The 25,817-nt window shown below is 37.7% G+C and overlaps 1 protein-coding gene across 1 annotated transcript in view; it reads left to right on the forward strand.

The window, feature by feature from the left end:
- LOC140163509 (neurofibromin-like) overlaps positions 1 to 25,817 on the forward strand; it is a 178,002-nt gene that overhangs the window by 54,164 nt on the left and 98,021 nt on the right. The window contains 12 exon segments of the mRNA XM_072186823.1: positions 199 to 402; positions 747 to 875; positions 2,508 to 2,642; positions 3,097 to 3,293; positions 4,452 to 4,635; positions 9,909 to 10,095; positions 12,511 to 12,584; positions 18,384 to 18,551; positions 19,928 to 20,001; positions 20,713 to 20,974; positions 21,869 to 21,942; positions 21,944 to 22,219. Coding sequence (XP_072042924.1) covers positions 199 to 402; positions 747 to 875; positions 2,508 to 2,642; positions 3,097 to 3,293; positions 4,452 to 4,635; positions 9,909 to 10,095; positions 12,511 to 12,584; positions 18,384 to 18,551; positions 19,928 to 20,001; positions 20,713 to 20,974; positions 21,869 to 21,942; positions 21,944 to 22,219 — 1,964 coding nt within the window.

Genomic DNA, 25,817 nt, shown 5'->3' on the forward strand with positions numbered 1-25,817 from the left:
CAACACAGAGGGCACCTCAACCAAAACCATACCTTGAAAACATTTTTACTACTAAAGATGTGATACTTCATTGGTAGTAATTATATGAGTAATAGTTCAATTTTTTGAAAAAGAAATTATATATATTTATTCGCATCGTATATTTAACGTAATATTGTTCAACATTTGTTATTTTTGTGTATTTTTCAATCCTTGTAGATGCTCTTGTTCAATCCCAGCAAGCCGTTTTCAAGGACGGGGAGCACTCCCACAGCCGATGTGGAACTGATGATTGAATGCGCTGTAGCGTGTTTTCGCATCCGTGCCAGTAACTCAGACCATTTCCAAGCGTGTTTATCACGCAATGCCCCACCCCATTTTCACCTGGTGCTAGTACGAGCCCTCCACACAATAGTAACTAAGGTATGTAATTCTTTATTTTACATTTATTTGTTTAATTAACATCTAAGGTTAATCCATACAGTGATTTGCATCAATATTTGCATAAATATTTTTGAACTACACAAAAATTGTTTAGAATTTCAACCAATATGTGTTAGAGTAGCATAAGCCTGCAAAAAAATTATCATAATTTCTGCAAGAATCGTCTTCTTCATCAAACAAAAGCTGATATCGAATTTCAATGTATGGTTGCACTGGAACGAGCAGCAATAGAACTCTTCAATGTTGAGCTTGCCTTGCATCTCTTGATTTTATAATCAAAATTACCGGTATCATTTTGATTTCTTTTCTCTTTTGATTTTCAGACAAACATGAAGTGGTGGCCTAAGATAGACAGATTGTACAATATGGCAGAGGATTTACGAACGCTTTTTTCAGAAGTCCAGAGTAAAGTAACAAGTCATTGTCAAGGAGCTCTAAGAGGATCAACTCCGGTAAGTCCTAAAAAGTGTTAATTTGCCACAAGGGGCCAAAGAAATTAGGTTAGAGTTTTTGTTGTTGTTTGTTTGAACTGTCTTATTCCCGAAATGACACAGTTTTGCTATTGGTCATTTCAGTGATGAAAAAGTGTAAGGGATGACCAAGTTATGGCAAACAGAGAATTTGTTTTTATGCCTAATTAAGTAACTTGTTCATAGCATTTTTGCACAGAAGAATATTATACTTGAAACTTCATAGTGACTCTAGTTAGGGTTGTTGTTGACAAGGCTGTTATCGACAAAGCAATTTTCTGATTGTCGACAAGCATGGACTAGTCATTAAAAATATTAGAGATAAGCTTAAGATTACAATTATTTACCATTAAATAAATAAAAAAAGTAATAATTGAGCTCAAGATGACAATGATCGGGTGGATTAATAGACTTTATTTGTAATGGTAAGTTACTGATATGATTACGTGTAATTGACAGTAATATTTTGATGTAAATAAACGATGCATTAAGTGGTCAACATCAGAACTTGAGATTTGACGATTGCCAACAATGAAAATTCTACTCAACAACAGCCATACTCCTAGTAGACTTCTATAGTGCTTAATTGCCTAGCCCCATGATTTAATGAGCATTTATGTAAATAAGCTCATTAGTTAATATAAGGAGATATCCAAATCAGGTGGCTGCTAGACTGCATAATGCAGTAAGATGATAACATGATGTATTGAACATGAAATCCCAATCAAAACATATTGTATGATAATAATACATGTAGGCCCAATATAGGCCTGTAAGATTATTGAACAGGAAATCCCAATCAAAAATATTGTATGATAATAATACATGTAGGCCCAATATGTAGAGGCCTGTAAAATGATAACATAATGTATTGAACATGAAATCCCAATCAAAAAATATTGTATGATAATAATACATATAGGCCAATATGTATAGGCCTGTAAAATGATAACATGATGTATTGAATATGAAATCCCAATCAAAAAATATTGTATGATAATAATACATGTAGGCCCAATATGTAGAGGCCTGTAAAATGATAACATAATGTATTGAACATGAAATCCCAATCAAAAAATATTGTATGATAATAATATTACATATAGGCCAATATGTATAGGCCTGTAAAATGATAACATGATGTATTGAATATGAAATCCCAAATCAAAAATATTGTATGATAATAATATGAAAAGAGATAATAACAAAAAAATAAAGGCAATTTGCCTCACCTCTTTGAGGTTAAAGATTAAAAAAAAAGACTGCATAATACAGTAGAAGTTATTAGAAACCCTTTGAATTAAATTTCAAGAAAAATGCCTCAAAATGTCCCACAAACTATGCATTATATTTTCAGGCAAAATTTTGGCAAAAATGTATGTTCATGAGCACTTTCAGTCATTTTAGCTCATTAATTTACTACATTGATTATTGCTTGAAACAATAAAAAGAAGTGGAATTGAAAATCAGTGTTTTAAGAAAATTGTATGACTGGTTAGCTTCAAACAGCAGCTCTATTAAACAGTTGATGAATATTTAAAATATTCTGAAAGCGAGGAAATAACACTCCATTTGCCTTGATTGATCTTTGTCTTATTTGTATTTCTTGTACAGGGTTTAATAACACTGACCAAGCATAAAATGCCAGGTGTATGGAGGGCCAACAAGGACCGGTCTAACGATGAATCCGCAACTCTGCTTCTATGGCTGGTCAGATTAGTCCACGCTGACCCTAAACTTATGCTGCATGTAAGATACAGTTTTATTTACTCAATCTTCTTTATTAGCCAAAAGAAGAAAAACATACAACCCCAAGATCAACTAAGATCATCTCAGGCAAGGAAGACACAGCTATTCCATTTGAAATCCACACTACCCTTGTGGAAGATTTTGGAAATGTCTTCCACAGGGGGAGTATGAATTTTAAATGGAATTAACACATTAGGCAGCTCCATTTGAATTTCATACACCCTCTGAGAAAGATTCAACCTAAATCTTCCACAGAGGGAGGGTGAGTTTAGCAAAGTTTCACTGCAGATCCAGGAAGTAAGTGTAATAGATGGCGCTAAAGCCAACCATTAGCTGAAATGCAGATTTTGTAGAAGATAATTGTGCAGATTCCGTACTGTATATCTGCAAACAATGACTAATTGGTGCAAGTTCAAATGCTAACATGTTTGTAACTTTTCTTTTTGACCCACAGAACCCAGACCGTGCTGGCCACGAGATACAGAGCAGCACATGGGGTTTAGTAATGGGTCTAGTCTCCATTATGTGTCAGTACAGCTCACTGCCCGATGTCTCACACGAGGCCATGAGGGCGCTTATCACGTTACATCAGCCAGAAAACGTAGAGCTGTGGAATAGAGAAGCTCCAATCGCTACATTTTGGGACGTCAGGTTAGTGGTAGTGAATTATAGTCGGTGAATCATGGGCATTGCTACCCCTATGGCAGACACAGGGAGTGTGGATTTGAAATGGGGGTTACCTGAATGGGTGACTCTGTTTGAAAGCTACACCCCCTGTGTGGGAGATTAAGGTCATGTCCTCCATAGGGTGTTTGGATTTCAACTGGAATAGCCCATTGGTATTAACTCATTTCAACAGGGAACATATTGTTTAATTTACATCGTTGTAAATCAGAAGTAATTAGAATATTCTAAAAAGGACCCAGCATTGGGTTATTTCATTTAAAATCAACACTACCCCTGTGGAAGATTTTGGAAATATCTTCCACAGAGGGAGTATGAATTTAAATAGAATTAGCACATTAGGCAGCTCCGTTTGAATTTCATACACCCTCTGAGAAAGATTCAACTTCAATCTTCCTCTGAGGGAGAGTGAGTTTCAAATGGAGCTGCTAATGTGTTAATTCCATTTGAAATTCATACTCCCCCTGTGGAAGATACTTCCAAAATCTTCCACAGGGGTAGTGTTGATTTTAAATGGAATAGCCATTGGATTGAGACATTACATATTACTGTGGTGCTGTACAAATGATTAGTTTTTCCTTCAAACCGGCAACTTTTGGATATTTAGTCTGACGCCTTTACCATGAGTACTGAGTGTAAGATTGAATCTGTAAATCTTTGGTTCAGTCTTTGTTCATCGCATTCCAAGCGGATTGCACCAGAATGTTATTTTTGTAAATGATTTCCAAACCGTGTTAAATCCACAACCACATGTTTCTCATTTACTTGTGTGATACAATCACAATTACTTTGACAAGTTTGACATTAGCAACAATGAGTTGTACCGCTAACAAGCTATTACTTACCACAACAATGCTGGTTAACAATATGTAGGCTATTGTTCTCATTAGGGAATCAAAGGCCTTACACATTATTGTTACTAATGATGCATCCAACTGAAATTATAAATAATACATATAACATCACAACCCATTGCAATATCGCGCAGGTAAATCAGAAACATTTGTTTATGGACTTAACACGGTTAGGAAATTAGCTCTTCAAATACAGGTCATGTGACTTGTCATTCTGTTAAAAAAAAACGAAGTAGAATCGAGTCTCACCATTGTCACTTTGTCACTCCAGTTCTCAGGTGCTCTTTCGTGTGTCCCAGAAACTAGTGACACATCAAATTGTCAACAGTACTGAGGTGCTCCAGTGGCTCGGAGAAGTCTTGACGTTACGTAATCGCTTCCTCAACAAATACAAAGATCACGCCACCGTTGACGCCAATATACCTCGCACAAGAGATGCGCAGAACAAGCTAGAGGTAGGTTTAAAATATTTGTCGTTGGGCACAAAAACCTCCTATGTGCCTTGTGGCCCCTGAACATGTTTAAAACAAAACTGCCAACAGGTTACATATAGGAGGTTTTGCTTTAAACATGTTCAGGGGCCAATGACAAATAGGAGGTTTTTCCTGCCCAACGACGTGGTGCTTATTTGTTGGTGTTAATTTTGACCTTTACAGAATCATTTCAAAATGAGGTTCTGCTGGTAAAGTGTGTGTTGTGTGTGCGACGGTGCATACGCCTTTCATACGCATAAGCTTTAATTACCGCATACACTTTACAAAAGCCTTCTGGCATGTTGCTAGAAAAGTGTGAAAAACAAAAATGCACTACTTGCACATGCATTTGCAGGAAGAACCTCATTTTGGTAGCAAGATGGCGGATCTGTGTAAAGTGTCAATTGATGTTGTATCACTATTGTTGTTGTGTCAGTACTGTTGTTGATGTTGTTGTTGTTACTGATGTCTTGGTGACCCTGTGTTGTCTCACTGTTGACAATTTTGTTAATTTTTATTTTCTCACCTGTATGATAACTACAGTATAAAAAGTGAAGTAAATAGAAAATATGCCTTGTTTATTTATATTGCACTATGCCATAACCCACTAGAATTCTGCACTCTTTATAGAATACTGCTGGCCACTGTGACCCAAAAAAACACCCCATAACTCATCACTTTTAAGTGATTAAACACACTTCTAAATAATCCACCACTATCTAAAAAAACTTCTTTTCAGTTGTAGTTTGCTTCTCTTATTTTTCTAAGTAAATCTTAGATTTCAAATGTCCATACAAACGTTACTCATCCTTTTAATGAAGAATTGAACTTTTGTTCACAACACATAAAGTTGCTCACCTGAAATTTTCGGTTGTTAAAACTACAACCTTCTTCAGCAGAATGATCCAGTTTGTTGATCGATTTGACGACTCTTGACTTGTGACGTCAGAACTGGATCGTAGACTTGCTAAGTTGTAGCGCCCCCTGTCCTTATTCAAAGAAAGTTGGTTGGCCCGGATATGGATGGCCTCTTTGACTCCTCTTTCGAAGTACCGTGGTCAGCGTTCGAAATTTTGGTTGTCCGTTCGCCCGGGACAACTAAAAAAGTCACCGGACAACCAAGAATACTGATTCGGTTGTCCACCGGACAACCATAAATCTGTAGCCTTTGTCACCGTTGTAGGCCTACAGACAACCAAAAACTTGAGACGGACAACCAGAAATTGTAATTGGGTTGTCCGTGGGACATTTATTTTTCCTTAATTCGAACACTGACAGTGGTTCTCTGTCATCACATGGACCTAGAGAAAGTGCAAATCCTCGACAGAGAACCGCGGTACTTCGAAAGAGGAGTCAAAGAGGCCATCCACATCCGGGCCTACCAACCTTCTTTGAATAAGGACAGGGGGGCGCTACAACTTAACAAGAGTCTACGATCCAGTTCTGACGTCACAAGTCAAGAGTCGCCAAATCGATCAACGAACTGGATCATTCTGCTGAAGAAGGTTGTAGTCTTAACAACCGAAAATTTCAGGTGAGCAACTTTATGTGTTGTGAACAAAAGTTCAATTCTTCATTAATTTGATTACCATCACAGATGAACTTTCATGATAGTTACTCATCCTTGTATTTTCCTGTTCAATTATTCCCACTTACTTCCAGCTGGGCAATAACTTTTTCAAATACAACTTCGAGGTGTGTATTTCTTTTTTTGCTGGTTGCTGTATTATTCATGTATCATTTTTGTTCATTTTAATGTGTCTATGCAGTATTATCTATGTTTGTATGATAATGGTTAGAAGTTAATGAGCCAACTATCCTTGGCTGTGGTTGTTTTTCTTTGTTGCCTTAAAGCCAGTGGCCTGTAACCAGTGCCGCTGAGAGCCATTACAGGCGGGGGTAAATGAACACACGGGTCCCTGAGGTCTCTTTTCATTGCTTTTATGGGGCCCATTAAGGTATGCATTCTTAATTTTTACGGGCCCCTAGAACCCCGGGCCCGGGGATAACGCACCCCCTTAACCCCCCTTGTCGGCGGCACTGCCTTAACACAGCACCCATGTGTAGCGAAAGCACTAGTCACGCCCACATCACATGTTACCTGGCAACTATCTAGCCATAGTCGTCCCATCCAATAGTTCTGGTGTCAACGTGGGCAGATATTAATGTTATTGCTGTCTGCTGGATAAGTTTCAAATGATGAGCTTATCGCATTGATGTAGCATCATAGGGTTATGTGGGGGGGGGGGCATGTAATTGATTTGCAAATTTAGAAAATCCCATAGGAAAATGGCCAAAAATGGCTTGAGCCCCCTATTAGTCCCAGTACCCCCCCCCCCCCCATATCATGGTCGGTTCACCCCTAATAGGATGACTCAGGCTACGCCACTGGCTTAGCTGGTGAATACCAAAGAGAACAATGCAAATGTGAAAACAAAGTGCTTGCTAGGTTCTGATCTCCTCCTCTTCTTCTTCCAAAAGAAGTTCGCTCCTGGCGTATATTGGTATTTTTCTGCAGTAGATTCTTGTGTAACATGATTGAATCAAACATAAAAGTGGAAGTGGAACTTAAGATGTTGGCCAAACAAAATAAAGAAGGAAAAATAAATCAGCTACTTGCTCAAAATTAAAACCCAATTATATTTTATAGCAAAAAAACTATTCAGTATTTTTGTTCCTTTTATGTTGTTCAATGTCATCACTTTTGTTATAGCTTTTTTGTGCCACGATTGTAGATGTAAAATTACAAAATTGATGCTGACTTTGTACCCACAGATTTTATTTTCAAAGAAACTTGGTGGGGACTCTATCCCTGTTGCATGCTTGATATAACTGTAGTAATCACAGGTCTTTGCGAAAATGAGCTGTAAAAAGTTTTCTTGAATTTAAAAAAAAAATTGGAAGTATGGGTATCAACAATTATCTATCAGAGTGCTAATAGCTTCAAACCCTGGGTATATGAAGATAATGGTTATGTAGATTATACCAACATACAGCTAAACTCTTTTCATAATACATTAAGGCAAAGTGGTGCAGCGGTATGGGATCTGACTCTTGATTGGAAGGTTGCGGGTTCAAACCCCAGAAGGGCCATCGTGTTGTGCACTTTGACAAGGTCCTTAACCTTCCTCGTCTCACCCCTCCCAATGTTAGGAGGTTAACTAAAATAGACACCATTATGGACCACAATGACCTCATCCAAATGGCATAGTTTAATAACCTCAATTAAACAATCATAACACAAAATTTGACCTCAAGTTGCAGAGTATGAGTTTTTGTACCCAAATTGTCAAAGGTCATTCAATGAAAGTAGAAATGTATTGGGGTTAAAGAACTGTGTCCTAGACATATGAGCTTGTTGTGGATCCTAGTGCATACTGAGGAGTGGTGAACCCCCACAACAAGTCAATTCAGCAGAGCGTGTCCCAAATGCTAAAGAGGGAGATAAGCCTTGCAGCATGTGAGCATTGCTCCAGCATCATCTTTACCTTAGTGCATTAAGTTTCAACAAAACTTGCATTAAGGGGTGGGGTATGAACGTTTGGACAGTATTTATTATGGGACATTAGAGCACATCAGACATATCGAATTGCATTCAGAATACGAAGAATGACCTTCTGATATCAAATAATTTTGATTTTTTGAAATTCGCAATGTAATACACATTTTATGGCAAATCATTAAAAATTGATATTTTTGAAGTAAACTTTATAAATCTGATGATTTATACTTAAAGTGTATGTAGATGGGATGAAAAGCCGACGATCAATTGAAAATTTTGACCTTTCATATTGAAGATATGGATTTTTTCCCCAAAAGACCTGTCGGCTTTTCCTTCCAGCTACATACACTTTAAGACTATAGGCCTCATTAAATTTATAAAATTTACTTCGAGGACTGTTATATCTCCAAAATGTGAAAAATATCAAATTTCAATAATTTGTCATAAAATTTGTATTATATCGTGAATTTCATAAAATGAAAATTATTTGATATCAGAAAGACATTCTTCGTATTCAGAATGAAATTCGATAGGTCTGATGTGCTCTCATGTCCCACAAAAAATGCTGTCGAAACGCTCAAAGCGCTCATTCCAGTTCCAGTTCCAGTTAAATGACTTGGTATTTTTGCTTGACAAAATCAAGTGAATTTTTACTCACTGCAATATTTTGTCCTTGGGAGGACTTCATCAGGTATGATGACTGATATGGTCATCTGATCCACTGTCCCGGGAAACTGGTTTCCGGTGTTCTTCAGTCTACCTAAATAGTCTGTAAAAGCCGATTTCTTACGCCATGTGTAGATCCGCATTTAAAGACTGTTAGAGAGACTAAAGAACACCAGAAACTAGTTTCCGGAAAGTGGATCAGATGACCATATGTGAAGGATGAAATAGTGTAGTGAGTAAAAATTGACTTGGTTATATCAAGCGGCAATGCCATGTTTTTAAAAATTGAATCAACAAACCTGATGACCTTATTCAACAAAACTTGCATTGAGTATCAGTAGTATTATTGTTCTTTGTGTCCTATCATTTCACATAATGGTTGGTGCTTTTTGTGCAGTGGATGTGTTATCAGGGGCGGACTGGTGTTTGTAGGCAGCAGTGACAAATATAAAGAGACCGGCCCTTTTTCTGAAATATGGAGTGTAGCGTCTAATCTGTACCTCAATTTCGCTAAATTGTTGATCCAAATTTTGTTTGTTCGTCAGGACGCTCAAGAAATAATAGAATTTAAAAATTGTGTGTGTGGTGGTGGGTGGGGGGAGTGGGGTAAATTACTAGTAAATACTATTTATTTAATTTGTTGTTATTAATTTGCGCACCCAGCTAGCTTTTCCTTTTCCCTGAGCGGCCCAGAACCAAGCGGCCAATGTGGCGATCACTACAAGACCACAGTGGTTAGTCCGCCCCTGGTGTGAATCATATGGATAATAATAATAATAATAATGTGAATTTATAATGCACAACATCTCCACCAAATTAATGGCGCTCAAGGTGGATATAGAGATGAATATGGAAATGTACAATTCTGGGGATATCATTTGTTGAAGGTCTTGCAGTTCCTGGTCCGATCCCCTTTTCTTTAACTGGTGACTGGTGGTCATTCCTCCATATGTTTCCATTGGCAGTGATGGAGAGCAATGCAGGATTTGTGCTATCATATTAATGTTGAAAATTTACAATGATATTACGCGTATAGTTTAAGTCATATAAGCGGGTCATCCAATGTGAACTTGATTGTCTTTTTCAGTGTGCATTCTTCATGAATCTATGGAACGTTGACCAGGAAGCTGTGTTGACGGCTCTGTCCTGCTTTGGTCAGTTATGTGAGGAGGCCGAGATCTGTTGTGGCTCAGATGACCTGACCCTGATGCAGGTGGTACCTAACTATAATGTGTATGCTGACCTAGCAGCAGCAGCTAGAGTAGGACCACAAGGTAAGGCTGGTTTAAGGGTACTGGTACCTACAATCCCGATCATAATTGTTTGAACACTTTAACATGGGTACTTCAAATATGCCCCCATTCTCCCGATCAATGTTGTTGGTTGTTTTTTTGGTCATGCACCCCTAGAAACATCCAACATTGATTAGTGGGGCAGGGGGAGGGTTGTAGTAGTAGGAAATGGTTCAGACTTCATGTCAATGAAAGCGAAATTGTAATATGTCAAGTATATCAGAAATACGGTCTCAAACAGTCCTACTTTGACACAAGGTCATGTGTCATATGGTGGGGCACATTTGTGTTACAAGCACTGATTTTGATAATTTGTCCTCCTTTTCACTTAAATTGTTACATGTCTAAAACTATACATCTCACACCAACAAAACTATACATTTTTGGAAAGCTCATGTTCCAAGGAATCCAACTATGCTAAAATGAAGTTGGTATACAGGGTGCATGCTTGCTGGGAACTTGCGCCGAGGGGTCGCGCTAACCATGCTTTCTGCGCAGACAGCGATATTTTTAAGTTTGAAGCGATATATTCATTTTTGCATATCAGTTCAGGGGTTTTCATGGCAGAGAAAATGAAAACATGTGAAAGAAAAATAAAAGCTTCGATCTCCAATATTTACGGTCCGTCCAGAAATTATGTAACATAAAATGCAATGTAACATAAATGTTGAATTGAAGTCGCCGTAGCATTGTAACATAATTTAAAAATAGAAATAAAATACACACCACCGGCATAATTACACAGATTGCGATATTGTCTAGAATCACTGCTGATGAATTATTGCAGTACTGAATGATGACACACGTACGTGAGTTGGTAATTTCTAATTCTAGGGATCGGAAAGAAATGCTTTGTGGGTGGTGTGTAGAGATATGCCATCAGTGAAATACGACACAATGATCGGCAAAAAGAAAAAAAAAATGACAAAAATTTGCCCTTGAATTATGTTTTATAGTCATAATACTCCAGTAATCCAATAAATATCATAATATTTGGCCTAAATTTGAACTCATTTGCAATGAAATGTCATTTTTTATTGAGTAAAGCATTGCTTCCATGTGGTGCCAATGGTGTTGAATTCTGCACTTTGCCGAAGTTGAACTGCATTTTGTGGAATTCGGCGAACTTTTATGGCATAAAGCAACACTTTTATAGTAAGTAAACTGCTCGGGAACTTTCAAGCGAGATAGTTGGTTACAGGCGAGAATCGTGTCGTGAAAAGCGAGATCACATTTTTGCTGGGCTAAACAACTATTATACCAATGGTACCGGTAACACATCATTATAGCCAAAATCACAAAATCTGATACTGATACATATAAAAATGGTACATTCAATACTTGACAGATTAGACAACCCCTCGTTTTAGGATTTGAGCGCATATTTTTAACACTTTCAGGGGGTTCAGGGGTTCTGAGAACCCCTGGTTTTAAAACCTAGTGCTACCCCTGATTCTCAGTGAGTTTGTAAACATGATTAGATCAAATTAATAGCTAAATAAGAATAATGAATGATCAAGCTTTCATTTGAGGTATGATTTGCAAGTATAGCACACAATTTGGTAATGATATAATTTAAAATTCAAAAAGATGCCATGTCTCCCATAGAGAATGCATATACTCCTCCACCGCTTATCCTCCACCGCTTATCCACCAGGTTTATCTTCATTAACATTTTGGAATTTTTCACTAATTAAACAAATTGGCATTCCAAATTGAGAAACATATTTGAAAATTAGAATAATCAGGCTGTATAATGAGCCCAAACTTGATGCAATTGGACCAAGAATAGCCCTGTGACAACAAGTTAAATCATTAAGAGGAGAGAAAAATGTAACATCACCAGGTATTTCAGGGTCCCACAATAAGACGCATGACCACAAATGTTCGAACTATCTATGTCTGGGATTGTAACTTGTGGATCAGATGACCTGACCCTGAAGCAGGTGGTACCTAACTATAATATGGATGTTGACCTAGCAGCAGCAGCTAGAGTAGGACCACAAGGTAAGGCTGGTTTAAATGTACTGATATCTTGCTTGTGCTGTAAGGGACAATAAGAGGTATCCCCCCCCCCCCAAAAAAAACAAAACAACAACAACAACAACAACAACAAAACTAATGTCACACCTCAATTTCATACTCAAAAGCACCACAGTTGACTAAGTTAAAACAAAAAAAACATATGGGTGATGTAATTGAAGTAGGGTGCTACTATTGAAGAAAAAGTTGATAAATCTAATGTTTGGAGTAACAACCCTATGTATGCAACATTACTTCCTTTCCTGATTAGTACTCCCTGTTGGCTTTTTTAACCTACATGTATACCCCTTCCAGAGCATGAGAGTGGGTAGATATGATTTTAAAAACATGTTATTGGTATTTCTTTGCTTACAGAGAAGAGAGCGATGATGAAACACATCTTTGCACACTTGAAGAGAATAGAATTCATCACACAAGGAAATAGCCAGGTAACCATAATAGTGGAATGTTATTTTATTTTATTTTATTAGTTCTTATTTTGCCTGGGGAAACCCCATCAGTGCAAGCACTGTTTTTCAGGGGTGCCCAGGGGTCAAACAAAATACATCAAAATCTTTTAAAAACACTTGCATTGAAATTAAATATGAAATACAGATAATAAGATAGAATTGCACATGTATACAATATACGTAAAAATACATTTAAATACCCATGCCAGCTGGGATTACATTAGATGTACATAGTTATAGTGAAGGAGCATTTTAAATATCAAAATTGCACAAAGAAAAGTAATGAACTAAAATGGTGTTATGAATATAAAATATGCTTGAATGCTCCGAGACTTATTGGAAGGGATTTTTTGCTATTTGAGGTAATTCATTAAAAGACGCCATCCCTCTTGAAATCAATTTGCGTTTGTCAGAATTATTTTTGCATGAAGGGGGGACCAGATTTATGAACATGATTAAAATTATTGCACAGGTTGGAAGGAAGACTGCATGTAAGACTTTTGAAAACCATGACATTCAAATGAATGGAGCAACGATCATGAAGCTTTTGCCACCCAAGGGTGCAAAGCAAAACGTTGGTAGGATACCTACGAGGAAGACCGAGAATTATCTTACCAGCTTCATTTTGAAGTTTGTCAATTTTGGAAAGATAAGTCTTGCATGCATTCCCCCATACAACATCACAATAGTCGAAATGAGGGACAATAAGTGATTTAAAAAGCAAATTCAGTGTGTGTTGCAGGAGGATATTGCAAACACGCCTATGCAAACCGCTACGTTTGTTTATTTTTAAGGCCAATTTATCGGTGTTAACACTCCAAGTGCGAGAGTGGTCTAACCAAATGCCAAGATATTTAAAACAATTTACATTTTCGATGGGGTCGTTTTTGATATAAACATTGAGACACTCTTCGGTCCTGCCTAATTTGTGTTGAGTTGCAAACAACATGGATTTTTTTTTTTTTTGACATTCAAAGTGAGGTTGTTATTCTGCAACCATTTGGAAATATGATCCAGCTCTGAATTAAGAGTTCTATTAATCGACATGAATGACTGAAAACATTCATCAATTAGTTCTATTAATCCCTTCGACTGATTTACCCTTTACAAAAATGGCTGTATCATCAGCATATAAATAGACCTTGGAATCAGTGGTTAGAGAGGTCATTTATATAGATTGTAAAAAGCAGGGGGCCAAGGATTGACCCCTGAGGGACGCCAAAATTTATGGGAGCCTTGGTAGAGTAATGATCTCCCACCTTGGTTATTTGGAAACGATTATTTAAATACGATGAGAACCAGTCAAGTTCTACGCCATGCATTCCTACACTCTGAAGCTTTTCAACAAGAACATTATGATGGACCTTTTTAAGGTCCAGAAAGACAGCACCTGTAAAATGACCTGAGCTCATATTATCAAGCAAATAATCACAGACGTTTGTGTAGAATGCTTTGGCCTAAATCCTGACTTGTTCGAAGACAAAATATTATTACTATCAACAAAGTTGTATAATTGGGTGTGAACAAGATTTCAAAGATTTTCATGCAAGCAGGTATAACAGAGATTGGTCTATAATTGCTAGTATCAAGGGGATACCCCTCCTTGAAGATCGGTGACACACGACTTACTTTCCATGCAGAGGGAACAATACCGGTTGCCAGACTTAGGTTCGTGATATATAAGCCAGTGGTTTAGCCAGATATTCATAACCAACCTTGAGGAGTTTCGGCTGATGTTATCAAGGCCAGTGGCCTTACCATCAGCAAGGTTTTTGAGAAGTTTATAAACATCCTCCTCAGTTATTCTGGAAAAACAGAACTGTCTAGCTTCCGATGATGCACCTATGCATGGATGATCCTCAAGGACTGGGTCAGCCTGGATGGCTTCAGCGAGCTCCTTGCCTATGTTGGAAAAAAAGCTGTTAAACTCATTGGCAATTATCTCACCATCATTAATTACTGCATCTTTGACATTTAAGCTATTTATCGGTTTATGTTGAGAAGCAGGAATCACTGTCTTAATGGTTTTCCATAGTTTACGAGAATCTGTACCAGCTTCCCTAATTGAGGTCTCAAAATATTCCCTTTTTAGCTTGGTAGCTAAATTGTTGACCTTATTTCGTATTGCTTTATAAGCTGCCCAATCATTCTCAGACTTAGTTTTATGAGCCTTGGATTTTAAGTTCTGAAGATCTTTTCTGAGGTGAAGATACTCTTCATTAAACCAAGGAGGAGGTTTGTTTGGGATCTCAATCTGCTTAAAGGGCGCATGACTATCACAAACTGGAATAAAAAGGCCTTCAAAAATATTCCAAGCTAAATCCGGGTTATCCGAAACCTCAATTTTACCACAGGGTATATGTTTTAGGTCATTTATGAATGCACTAGCATCAAAGGAACGATATGATCTTGCTTTAATATTGCGAGAAGGACCCTTCACAAGCTTCAGTGATTTTGTCACAGCAAACACAAGCGAATGATCACTATCAGTGTTGTAGTCAAGACCTCTATGTCCGAGACCGAGACGGAGACCAAGACCTGCCCGTCCGAGATCGAGACCGAGACCAAACCTTCCGAGACCAAGACCACCCCTTCCGAGACCGAGACCTCTAAGTTCCGAGACCAAGACCGAGACCGAGACCTTGGTTTAATCCCGGGGGATATTCAAGTTTGGTTTGGGTAGGGGTACTGGTGTGCCGCTGAGAATTTGAAAGAGAACCCATCATTGTACCAACTTTTCAAGAAATTTGGACCCTCAGTTTAACACTATTTGTCTTAATTTTTACAATTTTTCCTCCAAATTTTGAGAAAATTTCATAAATGTTGGCTACAGTGGAGGCAAAATTAGGCTAGTGTGTAAAGGGACAAGTGCGTGAAGCAATTGAGCAATTTTACCATATTTGGGCCCAAAACACAGTGTTTTTCGTGCTGAAAAGAAGATGCACACTGCACAGGGCAACTATTTGTTCATATATTATGCTTTTGTGGAGAATAATCCCCTTGCAAAAGTTTAGTGGGACCCTCGCTTCCGCCATCTGCCAACCTATGTTTAATCATGAACTGAAATTGGAAGCTCACATACGAACATGCTCACTTATGATTCATTTATAACTTTTTATAACTTTATAAAATGATTTCTGTATCTTTATTCTTAACAATTTCTTCAACATTCATTGAAATTTAGGGTAAGGAATAAAAATAATGAACAACAATAGAAAATCATATCTTTTTCTTCAGGTCTCGACAGGTCTCGACCAAAAAAACGCTCGAGACCGAGACTTTTGAGGTCCGAGACCGAGACTTTTGAGTTCGAGACCAAGACCTTGACATCCGAGACCGAGACACTGCAAAACCAGGTCTCGAGATGGTCTCGAGACCGAGACCTGGTCTCGAGACCTACAACACTGATCACTATATGGAAAAGTTATGACACCATTTTTACAAACATTTCTGGACGAGAGGTCCAGATATGGTCAATACATGTTTCAGAATATTGAGTCACACGGGTTGGACTTGTAATAATTTGAGTTAATTGATATGTATACATGATAGACCGAAGCTTTTTCCATTCGCATTCATTAGGCTTTAACATGTCGCAATTGAAATCACCAAGACATAGGATTTCGGCAGGTGTTCTTGATGCCACACTAAGTTCCCTAATTTCATCGAGAACCAATTCCAGGTTCTCAAAATATTCATTGCAAACTGAAGGCCCATACACGATGCCAATAAGGACCGGGCGGGTGTTAGGCAGGGTTAATTTCATCCATAGGGTTTCAACCTTATTTGGCTTAGGTTGAGACAAATGAATCAAATTTGTCTCAAGCCTGTTATGAATGTAGAACGCCACACCACCGTACCCATCCGCACGGTCATTACGAGACAGTAGTTGGGAATATACACCTCAGAGTCGTCTATGCCATCATGTAACCACGTTGCCGTGATGCCAATAATGTCAGGATCACTTTCAAGTACAATTAATTTAATTTTGTCTAATTTGTAGAAGAGTGACTGAATATTTAAATTGATAATTCTTAAACCTTTAATAGATTTTAAGTTAGCAGCGATAGAAAAAGAGTCGTGAATTCCTGGTGTATGGACATCCGGTTCTTCATCAAAGTATCGAGGAAGTTCATGTAGCAAGCAGCGGGGGCATGTCCAGTTTGTGATATTTTTATAATTGGTTAGGGATAGTCTACCACAAGTTAGGGCATGGCAGGGTTTCATGCAAGTGTCACATAAAACATAGCGATGGTTCTTTGCTACTGGACGTTCACAAGAAGCACATGGATTAGAAACAGGACCTGGATTTTCTTGAACATCATTGCTAAGAGTTACTTGTCTGTACGGATGATATAATGACTATGAGCTAGATGAATTTCCATAGTACAACATCGGTTGCTTTTTAGAACCCCCTAGTTTTAACAACAGTAACATTCCGCCTTGGCACTGGTGTAAATAGTAGGCCTACAGGTTCCTTGTTGAGTTTGTTCTGTGGCTCATCTGGTATCGCATTCACACATACGACATAGAAGCATAGAAGATGGAACAATAGACCATTGGTATACATGATTAGAACTGTGATCATTCAACTATGCATGTAATTCAGATTGAATGGAATTGTGTTCACTGGACCGTGACCTAGCTAGTTCACTCACTCACTGTGTGAAGTGGAGGCGAGGGCTGCTTACACGGCATAAAAGCCCATTCGCTCCGTTTTTCATAGGAATCATCGACAGAAATAGGCTTGGTGTTAAATTTGCCTTTTGCAAAATGGCGATGTGAATCTCAAATGTATTGTCATCCTTTGTCATACATTCCAGTGTATCTTCATTATCTTCTGCAGCAATAATTTCCACTTGTCCATTTTTTATGGTTACCTCTTCATCATTTTGTTTGACTGATGTCAATATTGTAGTTTGTAAGGAATTTAAACTCCTGGTATCAATTTCTAAATTGTAAATACTAAATTTGTCTCCTTCATCAATTTTCAGCATATTTTCCCCAAAGTTTAATTTGCATTGGTGTTTGAGTACTTCCATTTGTCTATGCTAGAATTCAAACAGTAGTGTAATTATCTTACCCCAACTTGTATTGGGCAATTCCTTTTGAAACTGATATCTCAATGCTAGTTGAACTATATATATGTGACACGATCTGGTCCATGGGGGTCAAAGGAGGCATTTTTGAAAATTTAGTTATTATAATCATTACCTTCTACAAGCATTAGGCTATCATATACTGAAAACATCAAAGGTCTAGCATACTTGGTTCTAAAGTTACAAAGTTTTGTGGCGTCTTTTTTCTGATGTATTTTGTTGTTTTTCACCTCCATGTTTTAGCCTTTATCTCAATTTCAAATTGGCTGCCTTTGGCCCCCATGGACCAGATTGTGTCACATATGGTCACTTCAAGTGAAAGGTTTTGTGCATTGTATGTTGAAATCCAGCAGTAAACTGCAAAATGTTGTAATCCAGTTGGATATTGCCCAATTTGACCTGTGTATGGGACATTTTATATGGAAATCCAAATATGTCATATTTACATACCGGTAAATATCCCCTTTGGATGCCTGGAAGTTGCCTGGGGGAAGGGGGGTGGGGGTAAATGGAATAGTACATTATACATTCAGTCAGGTATATAGAAGTAACATGCTAACTCCTGATAATATAAACCTTTTCATATCAAAGTTTTCCGAAGATAGCTGCCGTTTGTGCATGAATGACCCAGTATAATAGAGCAAATACAGTAAATCCATGATACATTCCAATTTTGTAGGCATGGAGAGAAACCCACACAAGATGGCAGAATACAACCAAACAGTTAATCAGTCATGTGAGTAGTCACCGTAGCCGTGGTGATGATAATCAACTACAAGACAGTAAATCAGGGATACGAAGGAGAGCATCGCATCACAGTATACCACCTCAGGAACATGAACTAGAAGTAAGAGGATCATTTGATATTCTAAAGACCTCACAAAAAATAACGCAGCCGTTACAAATATGCCATAGCTTCAGAACTATTACAGTATTCGTCCGAGTATAGTCCCATGTTCGAGTATAGTCCCACCCCTCTTTTTTCAAAATATTCCAGAATTGTAAAATATATACATATATATATATTTTTTAAAGTTACTTTTTTTTTTTTGGTTTTAGAGTGTCCCTAGACCTTGAGCTAAATGCTAGGATCATTAAGTTTGAAAGCAATGAATGAGTTCTTTGGAAAATCCACAAGACGTGCTGTAAAATAACATTTACCAATACATATATTTTTCTAATGAAGAAATATCTCATTGTAAGCTATTACTGACTAATTAGTAAACAATGGGTAATGAAGTATCCTTTACACCCGAATGTGTCCAAGGCAGTAAAAACTAAATTGTTTGTGTTTTTATTCTGCAAAATGATAATTTGTATTCATGTCATACTTTCAAAATGAATTGAATTTGTATCCATTTTGAAATCATTAATAGAGTGTGACATGAACACAAATTATCACTTTGCCTATTAAAAAAACACAAACTTTTTTTTCTTTAAATAAGTCAACCATGAATGATCCTAGCATTTAGCTCTAGGTCCAGGGGCACTCCAAAACTTAAAAAATAAATAAATATTTTTTTTGAAATTCGAGTATAATCCCACTCCCCAATTTTGAAAAATTTTCACGTAAAAAGGAGGTGGGACTATACTGGGAAGAGTACAGTAATTGTGTTCACAATATTTTAACATAGATAGACAGGTGGTTTGTGTACATGTATTTTGATTCCCAATTCATCCAATTAGTGTGAATATGATTAAAAGTCCTGAAGCTATAGACATATTTGTAATGGCTGCGTCACTTTTTGTGAGGTCTTTATTAAAAAGGGGTGATTACTTTTATTGAGAAGTTTATTTTGAGTGGGAAAAAAGTGTTATGCGGTAATAGAAAAGATATGTCTCACCCATTATTTATGGTTTTTACTGCCTTGGACACATTCGTTTGTAAAGGATGCTTCATTACCCATTGTTTCCCAATTAGTCGGTAACAGCTTACAACATGATATTTCTTCATTAGAAATATATGTATTGGTAAATGTAAATGTTATTGTATAACACGTCTTGTGCATTTTCCAAAGAACTCATTCATTGCTTTCAAACTTAAGATATTTCTTTCTTAAACATATTCCCAACAAATACAAAACTATCCAGTTTTCTAGAATTTGTCATATAAATAAATTATCCTGTATGTAGTACATTGGCAGCCTTACAGGACACCAGAAACATCCAAGCTACTGTTCAACGTTAACCTTATTTTTGTGTTTTCTGTATGCTATTCACCAGGAGTGGCAAAACATGACGGGATTCTTGTGTGCCTTGGGAGGGGTCTGTCTCAAGTCAAGAACGCCAAGACTCAGGTATGTCATGCTGCACCTATCAGTGATACGAAGGGACTCCATGCCCTGCAACATTTTGTTTTTTCATCTTATATAACCTTGTAAATCATTCCAGGGTGTACGAACAGCCAGGCATGGAACTGTTTGTGCTTTGAATGATAAATGTCCATTTGGTGGCTTTGGTAAAATACTTGACTCTATGAAACAAGTTTGTTCGGCTTATAAAGGCGTAAAAAACATAACACTGTGTATTTATATAGAATGGCGTGCATGCTGTTGGACGCAGTGCTTATGCTAGTTGTACGTTGCATAATGCGTGACTGGCGCAGACTTATGTGTGTAACAAAACCTGAATAATTTCTGCCTATAAACCGAACAAACTTAAGTATGTAAATGCTTTGGTTTTATTATGCACTTACAACCTTTATGCTGGTTTCATACTTTCCTGCCGCTTTGCCGCTCTGATGATGATTTTGCTTCACTGCGCAGTCGCACCAGAAATCCTAGATGTGACCGATGGCAAGCTGATATATCAACCACTCCACCACTTTGCCCGAAGCGGCAGATCGCTAGGCATTGAATTCAAGTCAACTCAGGATACAATTTTTGGCGGTGCTGAGCAGCAACATAGCGTTTTTCAGAGTCATGCCGCTGTCACTCAGTGTCACACCGCAGCAGAAAGTATGAAACCAGCATTACTTCTGTTTAACCAATTGCTTTTGAACCCTACAGGTTAGAATCGGCCTATGATGTCCTACCAAGGACTAGTATAGCCTCCAATGGCCCCTCCACAGAACAACCTCCGTCATGGCCCATCAATGAGTTCATCGCTAGTCTCCTCAAGCTTCTTGTGTGTACTAATGAGAGACTGGGAGCGCAGATACGAGACTCTGTGAAAGAGATGATAGGATTTGAACTGGATCCAGCTTTGTATCATAATCTCTTTGAACAAATCAAGATCCATGTGGATAGGTTTTTTGACAGCAATGGACAGGTAAAGATTTGTTTGTTTGTTTGTTCGTTCATTTATTTATTAATTTCTTCTTTTTTCCATCCATTCAATATTCATTCTTTACATTCATTCATGCAATTCTTCATTTGTTCATTATTCATTCATAACATTCCTTTGTTTTGTTTGCTCGTTCATTTACTCGTCCTTTTATCCACTTGCTCTATCTCTCTCATTCATTTTAACATAAAAGCAAAATCCCAACAAAAGTTGATGAATGATTTTCAAGGCTTATAAAAGATTCGGAATGAAATGGAAAGAATTGAAATTTAAAAAGAATAAATAATTTTAAAGATACATTTAATGAATGATGGCACAAGTCACTTAATCTTTGAATGAAAACTATATATTAAAAAAAGGCACCTGAAAAAAAAGTTATACAATTGAGAATGGTCATGTAATTTCTAACTTGGTAATGGAAGAGTCACAGAATTTTTTGTCTTGAAATCATAGAACCCTGTTTTAGTATAATAGTTTAATGACATATAATTTATACACAAACACTTTAGAAAAGGATTTAATATTGTATTTTTTATGCAAATAACCAATTTCCATGCCCCACAGAACTGTGTGCATCAGGAACTAACCTTTTGTTATGCTAAATAGTCTTCCGAATTTTACGTGTTGAAGGTCACACTTTACATACATCAGTGAACATCAAAAGAGAAGCTAGGCTGTTCTCCATGTCAAAAAATGACACGGCATATCTGGTGCACATGTGTATAATATTAAATAAAACCAAGTAAGGTAAATCATCCACAGTAAAGTGCTCAACCGAGAAGGGAGCTGGAATGTATTTAAAATGAACTTGGTGGTTTACTAAAGCATTGTGTATAATATTTATGTAATGTAAAATGTGCTCTTTTTTTATTTCAACAGGTACTGGCCACAGAACCCAACACAATGTTTGTTGAACATGTGATTCAAGTCATGCGACAAGTACTGGAGAACTCTGCAAGAGTCAGCCGAGTATGTGCGTATTCAGTATAGAAGAACTGGTGCTAGCGCCATTAGATATGTAAGGCCGACTGGACCCCAGTACGGGAAACGCCCGTGGTCCGTGATCAAGGTCCAGGTGTGTAAACTGCTAACCACCATGATGAGACAACGAGATATATTGTCGCTCCGCCAGGAGATTAGATTCCGTAACAAGCTTGTGGACTATGTGTCTGATTGGATCTTGAGAGCGACGGCTCATGGGTCTGCGGATGAGGCTAAGACCCTCACAAGGTCTGTTTGTGATTGATGAAAATGTTTGTTATTGTAAGATGTAGTGTGTTCTGATGTCACCTGTCCCATATCCCCCTGAGCACTACCTGCTGATCTAACATGGCCTCTGATTGGTCAATTACATGATATCTTCATTTTAATCACCAATCAGAATGAAGCTTTGTAAATAATTCACCCCAATTTTTTTGTGTGGTGAAATTATTCTAACAATGTTGCTGATTGGTCCATTTGATAATGAAAACTTCTTTTTGACCAATCGACAGGTAGTTCTCATGGTGATAATATGATGAGAATACTATGCATTTGTTTGTTTAGCGTGACGGAAGAATAGTGGCCTAGCGCTTAAATGGCCAGACTCATAATCAAAAGGTTGTGGGTTCAAGTCATATTGCAGCCACCATGTTGTGTCCTTAGGCAAAACACTTAATCATGGGTTAAAGCCCAGGTGTACAATGGGGAGCCATTACGGATAGTCGTACCAGCGCCATTGTTGTTAGCAGCTATATGGTGTGATATATCATAGTGAGAGCAGAATAAATGTAAAGTGCCCCCCGGGGTGCTCCTGTAGGGGGGTGTGCGAGTGTGTATGTGTGCAATCTATTCATAATTTAGCAATATAAACTTGTCCTAATTTCTGATCACTGCTTCACCAATGAGTCTTTTATATTATGCTTTATACACTCTATGAAATGGGCTATTCCATTTAAAATCCACACTACCCCTGTGGAAGATTTTGGAAATATCTCCCACAGGGGGAGTATGTTTTTTAAATGTAATTGGTCAGGGTTAATCAATTTGAAACCCATACTCCCTCTGTATTATGGCTTTACCTATATGTTCCACAACTGGAGTGAGTATTTCAAATAGAAGTTACTCAACTGTTGAATCTATTCGAATTATACTCCCTCTGTGGAAGACTTTAGCTAAATTTTCCACAGGGGTTGTATGTATTTTAAATGGAATAGCCCAATTACACTGAAACACAAAAAGTTTTGACTCTTTCTCCCTTTATTTATTGATTTATAATCCTTGACAGAATTAAAATGAATAGTTTGTGTCTGACAGTCACTGTCAATCAAATTCCATATTATCCTTGATTGGTTAGTAATGCATAAAAGGAAGGTGACGTCAGACGCAAAATAGTCTTTTAAATTCTGTCTCTGATTATATTCATTCCTTTATCTGTTTAGCTTTTGGGATCAAGGCATGATGGCTTGCTCACAAATATTTCAGCTTACATCTTTCCCTATGGGACTTGACTGCAGTAGTCTCCTTCGCATGAGGTCACGATTTGGTCTGAAGCTGTGAGTCATTCACGATCAAGGATGTTGTGGGGGATCATAGATTTTGTTTTGTGGTTCTACTCTCATGGTTGTCATTTGTATGGAATATAGTCTTCTTTCAGTCAGTGATTTTAGTAGGGTGGTATTGGGTATATGGTGTGGATGATTTATTATGTGGATTGTGTGCTTGCTTATATATTTGTGTGTTTTGTTTTGTATTTTCTACTTTTGTAGCACCATTTGATGTTCATTATTGGAGTCTCACCAAGGAGGATCAATTTGAAAATTGGAAATTAAGTCACTTAACACTGTAACAATCGGACATGCCAGACTTCATCAGGCATTTTTTGATGTTGGTTGTTAAAACTTTATAGCCCAGGATAACCCGAGAAAGCCTCCTATATACATAGCTTATTTCCATTGGGGTCCTTAGGAGGGTGTAAAGACAGCCAGGCATTACCCTGATCGGAACTGGCTGCAAGATACTTGTCATCGACTGCCTGTGCCCCACAATGTAAATGCTGTAATTGGATAGGAGGCTAATTTGACCTCCACTGGGAATTGAACCAGGGTCCTTAACTGATGTTGACGCTGCGTTTATGATTGAAGGTTAATCAGTTTCCCAGTTTTACTCTTTTGTTTGTTTTCTTGTTGTGTTAACCCCTGAGGACTTCCTGCCGATCTAACATTGCCACTGATTGGTCAATTACATGATATCTTCACTTTAATCACCAATCAGAATGGAGCTTTTGCAATTAATTCACCCCAATTTTTGTGTGGTGAAATTATTCTAACAATGTTGCTGATTGGTCCAATTGATGATGAAAACTTCTTTTTGGCCAATCGGCAGGTAGTTCTCTTTCTGTGAAGGCACAATGCCATGGCTATAGGAAGCTCCCCTTTATCTCCCAGCAGGTCGCAGGACTATGAAAAGTTCTAAAATGACACAATTTTTAAGATGAATATTACACTGGGAGAGTCCATTTTACACAACATGTTTCCAGTCTGGTTTCCTTACTTTAATTTTAGGTAAACATCGTTTGTTAGAGCAGTCAAGTTTATTTGGATGGTGTGATGCTTGTTTGTAGGGAAATTGGTTAAAGTTTTGCCGATTTTGAAACCTATGTGTCATCTTGTATCATATAAATGTGGTTGGTATTTTGAGGTTGGTGTGATGGCAGTGGGTGGTTTTATGTGTGTGTGGGTAGGACTTTGTGTTTCTTGTCTTGAAATGGTTGTTTAACATCATATTTTTTGCACCAGTTTGGGTGATATATTCTGTGCAATTTCCGTAGCACCGAGTTTTGTCTTCACAGGGATCTAGGTTGTGTGGTATGTTTTGTTTTTTGTGCACACTTGAAAAGTAAACTTACTCCAGGAAAAGGGTAGCATTGGAGGACAATTCTATCATTTGCAAGATTTGTTATGTAGATCCCAAGAAATGGTTTGAAATTTAATATGTGTTTGTGGGGAATGGTGACTTTTTGCATTCCTGCGTTTTCTGTGACATGGGTTTTAAAATTTCAGCTGGATTAGATTTTTCCCCATAAAAGGTCAATATCAGAGACCTTAGTTGTTAATACCCGAATGCCATTTTCAGAGCAAACTTAGGAGAGGAATTCCCGGCCGTGCCCAAGGACTGTATGTGCATTTGGTTTATCCCGATTCCATGCTCGCTCTCGCAGGTTTTCCCTGGATCTCCGGTTTCCTCCTGCTTTCAAAAAAATCGGTGATTAGTTGTTTGGTTATCAAAAACTTCCGTCACCCAATGGAATTTGGGGAGCTGCATAGATAATTAGTGGATGTTACAATCTAAGTGCGGATAGGTCTGCGCCAGGTTCGGCTGCAACTGGCCTAGATGATGTGATCTGATTGTGATGATTCACCATGGCAGCGAAATTACAGTGCTTTGAATCCTTCAAGATCTAGCTGGAAAAAGGTGCTATATAAATCCGAAATTTATTTTATTTATTTATTTATTTATTCTTATCACAGTCATATATCTTTGCAATGATGCTTTTACAGTTCATGTCATTTACACTAACTTTCAGAGACATACAGCACTCTTTTGCTCTGATTGATGTGCGCATCGTGGTAATAAGGCGCATATGCCAGGCTTTGATGAGCGCCGCTCTGCGCTGATCGCTTCTTTGACGCGTAATCGGTCATTCAGATTACCGGCCTGTTGATATAATTTTCAGACGATTGAATTAACCAAATCGCAACCCCACTTCTGTGTTTACACTGTGTACGATTAATTGGTTCTTTCATGCCAGCAAGTGTATCACCTGTTTTGTTTCTCTGATTGTCAAATG

This window comes from Amphiura filiformis, chromosome 11 (genome assembly GCF_039555335.1).
Source record: "Amphiura filiformis chromosome 11, Afil_fr2py, whole genome shotgun sequence".
Classification (NCBI taxonomy): Eukaryota; Metazoa; Echinodermata; class Ophiuroidea; order Amphilepidida; family Amphiuridae; genus Amphiura; species Amphiura filiformis.